This window comes from Abramis brama (genome assembly GCF_963993115.1).
Source record: "Abramis brama genome assembly, chromosome: 5".
Taxonomy (NCBI): domain Eukaryota; kingdom Metazoa; phylum Chordata; class Actinopteri; order Cypriniformes; family Leuciscidae; genus Abramis; species Abramis brama.
In genome coordinates, this window is record NC_139967.1 from 23,401,575 (window position 1) to 23,411,804 (window position 10,230).

At 37.2% G+C, this 10,230-nt stretch overlaps 2 protein-coding genes across 3 annotated transcripts; one reads left to right on the plus strand and one right to left on the minus strand.

Moving 5' to 3' along the window:
• Positions 1–2,491: 2,491 nt before the first annotated feature.
• On the plus strand, positions 2,492–6,832 carry igbp1 (immunoglobulin (CD79A) binding protein 1). 2 transcript variants are annotated; one of them, XM_084113884.1, is made up of 6 exons: positions 2,492–2,781; positions 3,319–3,633; positions 4,086–4,281; positions 4,386–4,462; positions 4,541–4,650; positions 4,912–6,832. In XM_084113884.1, exons 1-6 carry the CDS (start codon positions 2,567–2,569, stop codon positions 5,058–5,060), a joined length of 1,062 nt encoding a protein of 353 aa, XP_083970010.1. In that variant the 5' UTR covers positions 2,492–2,566; the 3' UTR covers positions 5,061–6,832. The 2 variants fall into 2 exon arrangements, with proteins under 2 accessions (XP_083970010.1, XP_083970011.1); XM_084113885.1 differs by having other exon boundaries at positions 4,915–6,832.
• Positions 6,774–9,772, minus strand: LOC311082790 (uncharacterized protein). Its single transcript, XM_084113886.1, has 9 exons — positions 9,681–9,772; positions 9,446–9,548; positions 9,202–9,366; positions 8,905–8,983; positions 8,597–8,673; positions 8,028–8,093; positions 7,715–7,768; positions 7,369–7,510; positions 6,774–7,145 (listed from the first exon to the last, which is right to left on the minus strand). Exons 1-9 carry the CDS (start codon positions 9,748–9,750, stop codon positions 7,044–7,046), a joined length of 858 nt encoding a protein of 285 aa, XP_083970012.1. The 5' UTR covers positions 9,751–9,772; the 3' UTR covers positions 6,774–7,043.
• Positions 9,773–10,230: the final 458 nt, after the last annotated feature.

Below are 10,230 nucleotides of genomic sequence, written 5' to 3' on the forward strand. Positions count from 1 at the left end.
CAGTTTTTGGACTGTGTGTGTGTGTGTGTGTGTGTGTGTATGTGTGTGTGTGTGTGTGTGTGTGTGTGTGTGTGTGTGGCACCTGTCAGTTCTGCCCCCCATATTGCTGGTGCTGCAATGACAAAGCAAAGGGCACAAAAGGTTGTAAATCTCACAACATAGCCGGACACACACACACACACACATACTGAGAATAGATCTGCAAGCGACTCCAAATATGTGAAGAATCAACAGCCTGGCGTGACAAAATTAGAACTTAAATTCCGTTTGATCGATGAGGCAAGAAAAAGCAGCAAGTTGGAAATCACATTCACACGCATGCACATATTTCATCTCTCTGCAGCTCATTGGGGTTTTCTGGTGTTTATTTGAATGTGGTTTGTCTGTTATTCTATTGGGTGACAGTTGATGTATGTTGCATTTTCCAAGGGTAGAGATCAGGGTTAAAGGTCATGACTGGGTTAGAGTTAGTCCTCCACTATGAGGGGAATTTGCTTTTCGTGGCCAGAAAGACAAAATAACCTCAGAGCCTATTAAAGTGATTAAAAAATATACACATTAGAGAGTGCACAGGATCTCACACCTGCTCAAAGACCTTTAGTTGCATTCAACAAGTTTAAATGTGTGGTTAAGCATTAAGAAAAGACGGGATCAGGATCAGTGAACTGAATAAACACTTTTGCCTCAGCCTAGAGAGAGTTCTCGTCAATCACGATGATGGCTCTAAAGGTGATGATACACAGGGCAACTTTTTGAGCAATGTTGCCATCAATGGGCAAGCAGGTGAGACACTAAAGTATCCAGATAGAAATGTGTTGCCCATTCTCAATTCTCAACATCGCTCGGCTACATTGCTCAAAAAAAGTTGTCCCGTGTATCATCACATTAATGTGTCTCGGTTTCCTAACAACTGATCGTGCCAGAGGTTCAGCGATACAACACCATGGGAAAATGAGTCGAGTTTCCACTTTGTCCTAACAAAGGCTCAGTATTCTGAGTTAAAGCAGCCCTGGACTATGTTACTTTATGAAGTTTATTTGTACTACATGGTATGAATGATTCCGTTAACTGCTGGCAAAATCATTAATATCAGCCATTTGTGCTAAGTTGCCCTCATACACTAACACAAACAAATAATCCAGCACACGGTAATGCACACAGTGACCGAGACCACAGAGACAAATGGTTTCTTAATGCTAATGTTGTCACAGATCTGTGTTTATACTGGGTGTAAAGCTTTCTAAAATGAAAACTGAGTGGCCCTGTGGGAGGTCTTTTGCTACTTAGATTTTTTAAAGATATAGTTCAGAATGGTCATGTTGACAGAAAAAGACCAGGAGTTTTACATGCAAAACATTTTTACGCGCAAACTAAGAAGCAACAATTTTTCTGAATATTTTCTCTGTGTAAAGTTAGCCTTTTGATAAATTAAAGAGGAAAAAATATGTGTGGGAACTCATACCCTGTTAATATACTGTCCAGAGGAGAACAAGAGAGAAATTCAGGTCGGGAATGTAGTTTTTGCATTGTGAAAAAGCAAATTTTGTAAAGAGTTTTTTTTTATTTGCTTAAGATATTGGGCCTCGGTTTGCCTAAATGGCAAATTGTTTTTTTCTTGTTTATGCATAAAAACAATAGGATGTTACAAATATGCTCTCCTGGTAAACTCGTATTTAAAATAATTGTAAACACATTCAGATGAGGGATGGGTTCAACTCTTTTTCTAATCTGTTCATTGACAATTCATCATGGCAAATGTAAAAACAATGTTTGTTTTTTTAGGTCACTATAATTACAAAGAATATTTTCCGTTTCCTGTTAAAATAAATGTTTTAGAAGGTTTTCAAAAGCTGACTCTATCAAAATTAGAATTAAATATTTTTCAATTCCTTTGTAACCTAAAGTTAAGGACGTTACTTCAAAACAATTAATGAAGTGAAATTTTAAGAGTTTGTAATTTTTTTCAAAAAGATCTCAGGATCATCTTTTTAGTAATTGATTTTCTAATGCGCTTTTGGGACAGAATGAATGAGTGTTTTTATATATATATATATATATATATATATATATATATATATATATATATATATATATATATAAATAATGTAATAGCTGATTTTTGATATCACATTGTAAAGTTTGGTCTTTTTATGCAAAAAAAAGGCTGAATTTTTTTGCAATAATATTTTCATTATAGGTAAGTTTTATTTACACTAATGTATATTTGTATGTTTGTAAGTTGCTCCAAGCTTTGTGGCACTTGTTATTTTAAACCTAAAGCAGTTAAAACGAATGCTTTAAAACGGTAAATTATTTGCAATTAATAGGCTCTGTTAAGTTAAGTTGAATTATATTTTATATTACTGTGTTTTTATATATTTCGCTATTTATTTATTTATTACAATGCTAATAGCTGTTTGTTATCTAAAGAGGTATAATAAGCACTGATCTCTGCTGACATCCACAGTCAGTCTTCAGAACTGCAACATCTAGAAACCGACCGGATACAAACTCTAAGAACAGGAAAAGACGGAAGCCGAGTTGGGTCTTAAAAACGCTTTGAGAAATGGCGGCTGCTGAAGACACAAACAGTACACAAAACCCCAGTGGTTCAGATGCTCCGAAGCTGTCGGATTTACTGGATCGGGGCTGGAAGCTTTATGATGAGGTGGACACCACGCATGAGTCGAGCAGCTCCACCGCGGTGCAGGTGAAAGTGAAGCGCGCCATCGTGCAACTGGAGGAGGCGACGAGGATGGTCAATCAGCTGAACCTTTTCAGGTTAGATAGAACAACACACACTTACACGCACTCGCGCACGCGAAGCGATCACTTCAAATGCTCATTTTATAATCAGTGTTGCTGTCAAAGCACTACAAGCGAGCGACGCGCAGATTATGATGGGAGCTATTTTTCGTCTAGTCATCCGTTGCAAATTAAAAAAGTTATTGTGCTTTTTAGTTTTACACTACAGTAGTAAACAATAAAGGGCATTAATCTGCAAAACTGGTTGTAATGTTACCTAATTCCTACAGTATTACTCGGCTGTGTACTCCGTTTTACTCTGAATTGAAGACGTCATGGTGATGTAATATCATCATTGATTTTCTTATTTGGTTTGTTACACAATGAGATATTACAAGCATTATGGATTTTAATGTTTGTTTTTTTAGTTTTTTTACCTAAACCATATAATCTAGGCAAGTAATGTTAGTGTATTGCACTAATGCACAAATAAATAACGTGGTCCTTATGAAACAACAGCCAATGTAAAACTTATTGAAGTGCTGTATTAATTGACTTTTATTTTTCGGGTAGTCATAATGAGGCCCTGGAGGAGATCTCCACAACCGACCTGAAGTACCTGCTGTTGCCGGCTCTGCTGGGAGCGCTCACCATGAAACAAGTGAACCCCAGCAAGCGGCTGGAGCATGTGCAGGCGGCCCACGTCTACTTCAGGGACTTTCTCCAGAGGTGCAAGGACTATGACATATGTAGCTTTCAGCTGCCAAGAGCCAGTGAGAACACAACAGATACTCCTACTGAGGAGCGCATGAATCCATCAGTCCCCATGCCAATGTCACAGCCAGACCTTATCGCCATGGCAACACAAAGACAAGCAAAAATCGAGAGGTGGGTTAGGATTGAATATTTGGTAACATGCATGTATCTATCTATATGTCCAGGGTACACCAATAAAAAAAATGTATTATTATTATTATATGTATATATACTGTTCAAAAGCTTTGGGTTGGTAAGATTATTTAAAATGTTCACCAAGGCTGCATTTATTTTGGGGAAAAAACCAGTACTATTGTGAAATATTCTTCTATTTTAATTATGTAATTTAAAATTTATGTCATTTTATATTCTTTAAAATATAATTTATTCCTGTGATGGCAAAGCTGATTTTTCAGCATCATAACTCCAGTCTTCAGTGTCACATGATCCTTCAGAAATCAGTCTAATATGCTGATTTGCTGCGCAAGAAACATTTCTTATTATTATCAATGTCGAAAACTAGTTGTGCTGCTGAATATTTTTGTGGATCCGTGTGGCATATTTACACTGTGAGTTGTTTCCAGGTTTAATCAGCGTAAGGAGACCGAAGCCAAGCTGAGTGAGATCAGGGGACTAGTTGAATCGGGTTCAGCTGATGAAGAGGTGGTGAGAGATTTTTACCTGCTGCACGTGCGCAGGTGGGTGACCCTAGCCCTCGAGGAGATCGACTCCATCAACCAGGAGATCGAGATACTGAAACGGATGGAGCTTTTCAAGCAGGTATTTCATTGCCACGTACTCTGAATTACAACGGTGCTTTTATTTTGTGTTTACGTAAATCTACCACAATTTAAAATTTGACTAATAATTGTTTGTCTCTGTAGAGCAACCCCCAGCCATCCCCACCCAAAAGACCGCCCATGAAGCCTTTTATCCTGACTAAGGATGCCATGCAGGCGAAGTACGTGTGCATTTGGAGTGTGCCTGTGGAGTTCAGTGCTGCAATACTAGTGTGTGTGTTTTTCTGAATGTATTGCAGAGTGTTTGGTGAGGGATATCCCAGCCTTCCCACCATGACAGTGGACGACTGGTATGACCAACACCGACGGCAAGGATGTTTACCTGACCAGGGCATACCACGCAGCACAGGTGCTTACATGCGCATTGAGTGCTTTTGCAGGACATAATCTTTTATTAAAAGATATAAATAGAATCAATGTCTTTCATTTACTTTCAATTAGAAGTGTTCAGTAGGCCTGTCAAAATCATGAAATCTGCATTTATCTCAAATAATTGCAATTAGATCAATAATCCGTAACCCTGACAGGCCTTGTGTTCAGTTTATAGTACTAAAACTGAGGAGAGATTTGCCTTTTTACTCAGTTCAGTACCTCTGTCTTTCCTCCACAGCAGATGGTGATGCAGAGGAGGATGAGAGAGCTGAAAGAGAGAGGAAGGAAGAGAACGATGATGAAGAGGCGCTGCAGAAGGCACGTGACTGGGACAACTGGAAGGACACACACCGGAGAGGATATGGCAACCGCAAGAACATGGGCTGATCTAATCTCATGCACGCACGCAGACACACACACACGCACACGCAATCTTTCAGTTCCCACAAATAAACATCCCAATGCTGCCAATGTGACATGGACACAACAGAGAGTGGCGCTTTAGTGGTTAGTTAATTTGGTTACTTTTTTTCTAAACAGATTTAGCATAGTTGACTTTTTTTTTTAAATGTCTTTAAATAAATCTTAAATGAGACCTTAAGCCCCTGGGCATCTGTAGAGATGGATGTTTGGGCGTCCTTGCATCGCTCCACATCACTCTTTCCCACATGATTAAATGTTTGCCTTTTCATGGATGTTGTTTTGCGTGCAAGATTTCTACAGAAGTGTTCCCTGTACTGTTAGCTTTTAAAGTCAAAATCAGTCGACTCAGAAAAATGTCGTCACCCACATAATTACACCTTATGTGCTGTTTGATTTGGAGCCGGTTAAGACTGCATGTTCTTTAACCATTAGCAGATATTGCTAGGCCTCGTCGTCGGGTCAGATGAGCGACTTCAGCGAAGACGGTTCAGCAAGAGCAATTACAAACCAGTATCAGCACTTGCATGGATCTGTGACACTGTTTAATGTGGATCAGAATCGCTGAAGAAACTGTGGGACATTGGAACAAATTGTTTAGACTGCCTTTTTATTCTGACATTTATTTATTGCTTTATCGGGCAATTTTGCTTTTCTTTAGGAAAAATCTTTGTACGGTCAACCTCCTGTTCTTGAGTAAACATAAAGAAAACTCACCTGTAAACCGTCTTTTCTTCTCATTTCTGTCACATTATATGTAATCTGCGATGTCTGCTAATGATGCATATGTTTTGTAGTTTAATACAAAACATTTCAGTACAAGTTTAGTATCAGCATAACAATTTGAGAAATGCATTGAATTGAAAAATGAACATGAGTTTTTGAGTATTTGGTTTGTCCTCCGGGTTTGATGACAGCAATTGACTCTACATGTGCAAAACCCGAAATTTTTCACTTTAATTCCCGAATTTTAAATGAGGTAGCAAACAGGATGCAGAACTGCATTTTGTATTTGAATGCAGGAAAGTATAATAAAACTTTCCATAAACTTGGAATTAACCATAAACATGTCGCGATCAATGTTTTAAAGCTAAACATCTTAAAAAAATGTCCGGGTGGTGAACGTCTGTGGGTGTGATTTAGACTTTTTATTGTCATTTAACTGTGGAACGAAATTCCGTTCCACTGACTCAAAAATATAAGATTTTTTTTTTACAATGTGCATTAAAATATAACACTAAAAGGAGTTTGACCGTGGCATATAAATAATGATATTGCACATGGTAATTGGCAGCATTTGCACTTGTAACTAACTAACTGGTGGCATATAAATACAGTTATTCCACATCATAAATAAATACTGTTATTGCAATAACTCAGTCCAGGTCACTGCAGAAGTTCAGGAGTCTGATATCTTGCATTTTTTGTGAATTGCAGTGCAATAAATTCCTCATGCTCTCCTTCCCGTTCAATATCCTGTGTGGCACATAGTATAATTGCATAACTTTTTTATTGTTCATGTTCAAAATCCTAAAACTTTATTTTTCAGGTTTAATTGAAAGTCAAGGGTTTTCTTTTTTTAAAGTAATTTTAGACTTTTGCACCCCGCTGTAAATCTAAAACTTGTATTAAACATAAATACTATTCATATTATACTAAACAATAGAGCACACGTTGGCAACACTTGTAAGCTTTTTATTTTTTTATTTGATTAGACAATAAATACACTCTGCTATGCTTTCACTGTTTCTTAACCTGTTCCAGCATGTTCTACTCTGGATGATGCTTGAGATGAATCGCTTGTTGTATTCCTCATTTGTTAGTCACTTTGGATAAAAGCTTCTGCTAAATGATTAATATAAAAAGAGCCACAAATTACATTTTAACTCAACAAATAATGACAAAATTGATCAGATCCAATAATGATTAGATGTATACAAAAAAATTGTTCTAAAATTGTAGGTTTAATTTGGGTCGTGGAAATCCATTGCGGAGGTTTCCGTGCTCAGAGGAACTGTAGAGTGGAGCAGGAGTATAGGGCTGATTCTGTGGCTGTTGGAGGAATAAAGAGCAGGAGAATTATTTATTTGAAGAGAAGACCTTTGATCATCCACAGTGAGCTCATATTCTCAGTCTTATCAGAACACAGCCTCTAAATTGCTCATGTGCTGTATAGTGCATCATAATATGCTGTCTGATGCCATGAAAAAAAGATTATAAACTTTTACCAATCTATTCCTGAAATTGAAATGTTTGGTACATTTGTGAACCATACCAGGTCTTCATATGTGTGTGAAGGGGCGTGTGGTCTGTAATGGCTGTGCTCTGCAGAAGGGTTGTGGTCTTCATAGGGATTTCGACTGGATGAATCTCTTGTATATGGGTTGCTAACAATCTGACCCCGACCTGCTCCATTGCTACAATCACACAAATACACAACACAAAAATCACTGAATTGAACACAAGGACATGAAATACAAAACATGGAATACCAGAATTTTCACTTTCGGTCCATATATATATATATATATATAGCCTATATATAGGTGTGTGTACTGTACTGTACTGTATATATATGTACATACTGTATGAGCTATTATTATCAATTGATGTAGAATTACCTGTAGGGCTGTACAGGACCTCCCACTTCAGGATCACGCATACCATTGTACATGCTGTGGAGGCAATGTAAATGTAAGTGTCAAATTTTTCATGATCCAACAAACATTTGAATTCTTCAGTCTCATAAGCATTTACTGTTTACATGCAGCACTGTTATTTGATTCTAATTATATGCTAAATGTGCCAGATTATCTGAAAGTTAGTGTTGTGTCAATGGAGAACAACAACACTTAAAAATGCTTTGAATCGCATTGTTTCATTCCTCTAGCACAGGGCACCAAGCATCCTGCACATGTTGTACTGCCCATATACCTGTTTGTCTCACGGGGTCTTGCATCAGTCATGCTGCCAGCAGTTGGACGCATACTACTAGATGGACTGAAGAGTGATGCAGATTAATGAAAAATTTGAATACATGAGGATACGGCAGATAAAATAAAAATAATAACATTCCAACCATTGCAGTGATCTATAATATACAGAGGTCAGTGCCAATGCCAAAGAATTATTAGTATTTCCCACTGGAATAAAATGTAACTTAAATCATGTGAATGATATATGAACAAATTCCTCGGTAAAAACCTTCAATATAAATAGAAATGAAACCGGAAAATGTGATCTATGTAAGTGCTACTGAAGTGGAGATTTCTGGCTCAGTGCATGAGGGAAAAAATTCTCATTTTGAGAAAACGGCTTTAAAGATATGTACTGTAACTCAAATCTACAGATGCAAATAGATATAGTGTAATAAAATAATCACTTAAATGTGTATTTTGGATGTTTTCTTTTCACTGAAAAGGACTGTTATGGAAGAAAAATGCATTAACAGTGGCTTAGTGTCTTGAAATAATAATAATCATAAGAAGAGAGATAAAATTCACCTATAGGGCCGGTTGGACATGGCTGCCATGGGAATGGGATTTTGTTGTACAGGTCTCATGCTAGGGGGAGGTTGACCCTTTGAAAGCAAGACAAAAGGCAAAAATGTGCATTTTTAATAGTTGGCAGACCATTCAGGAAGTTGATATACCTATCTTATGCTCTGTTTATGATTTATTGTGCTGACTTTATGACTTTCAAAGATACATCCAGATGGTTTCACATTTCTGATTAGGATTATGGCAGCCTTAGTGCTACTGATATGAATCGTTAACTATTTTTAACCACAAAACACATTAAGTTGACTCACATTCATATCAGAAGCAAAATTAATTCCAGGGAACAAGTCCTGCTCTCTAAAAGCCGTCTTGGGTGTCTTCATTTCTTCACTGGGCACACACACATGCACAAAATGACAGAATTAATTACTTGTTAGGCATAACACACAATAATTACTTTAGAGCATCATGGGCTGTAAGTCATATTTTTTAATTACCCTCATAAAGTCAGACTATATGTAAGAGAGACAAAAATTTACCGGATTTACCAAAATCAATAAAGCAACTATTAGCTCCATTAAAGCTAGAGTTGTGTTTTTCCTTCTCACCCTGTGTGGCTCTTCTTTGATTGCAGCATCATCACATAAACAATCACCCCCACCAACACAGCAAGTGTGAGGCCAGGCAGAGAAGCCACCAGGGCAAAGGTCACTACTGTCCATCTCTGAGAACACTTTTCATCTAAGTAAAACTCGCCTTCTTTACTGTTGCACCTACACAGAAAACAGAAGGGGTGAATCTCAAAACAAGCTAAAGTTTAAACTACAGTGTAGAGTGCTAAAGGTAGATTACCGACAGAATGGCTGTCCCTCGAAACAGCTACATCTGCTAGTTTTCTGATCACACGGCCCATTGTCCAAACATGGATCGAAGTCATCAGTGCTCGCACAGACACCTGAAGAACACACATACAGAAACTATGGTAATTATAGTATTAGCTTACAACTAATATATCATGATTATATTTAAAACAGATACTACAAAACCATTTGAACATATTTGAGCCTTCTTTTGAACACACACTTACGGTTTACCGTCTGTCCAGTTGCCTCTTCAGTAAAAAATAAGATGAAACATACGTACAGTAAGACCTTCATCTTTTAGTTCCCACACACATCTGAATTCCACCAGTGCCACTTGCATAATAGGCTCTTTGCACTTGACTCGGTTATTTATTTATTTACACACACCCAACCCAGTGAGAGCTGGAGTATGCGCAAACGCTCACATATGCATATTGGATATGAAACTCTTGCAGATATTTGCAGGTGTGGACGTGAACTTTGGTCCTGTGGTGTAACTATTTGATTTTTTTATTATTAATATTATTATTATTAAATAGCCTATTCAAGTTAATGAATTATGAATTATATAAATATAATAATTATAAAAATGCTATTTAAAGAAGTTTTAGATGGTGTTTATCATGCCACAATGCAGGACATTTAACAACTTCTCTTTTTTTTAAATTTTTTTTTTAAAGAAATTACTATTCTTGTGCCTGGTTTTTCACAAGGTTTTTTTTTTTTTTTTTCTCTCTCTCTCTCTCTCTCTCCATTCTGTCACCTGATGGAGTT

Bases quoted from the DNA above. Each gene is read 5' to 3' on its own strand.
- igbp1 (XM_084113884.1), top strand. From the start codon at position 2,567: ATGGCGGCTGCTGAAGACACAAACAGTACACAAAACCCCAGTGGTTCA. The intron at 4,463-4,540 runs GTACGTGTGCAT...AATGTATTGCAG, and splicing joins AAGGATGCCATGCAGGCGAA to AGTGTTTGGTGAGGGATATC. The intron at 4,651-4,911 runs GTGCTTACATGC...TTTCCTCCACAG, and splicing joins GGGCATACCACGCAGCACAG to CAGATGGTGATGCAGAGGAG.
- LOC311082790 (XM_084113886.1), bottom strand. From the start codon at position 9,750: ATGAAGGTCTTACTGTACGTATGTTTCATCTTATTTTTTACTGAAGAG. The intron at 9,549-9,680 runs GTAAGTGTGTGT...TGTGTTCTTCAG, and splicing joins AACTGGACAGACGGTAAACC to GTGTCTGTGCGAGCACTGAT. The intron at 8,674-8,904 runs GTGAGTCAACTT...TTGCTTTCAAAG, and splicing joins ATTTTGCTTCTGATATGAAT to GGTCAACCTCCCCCTAGCAT.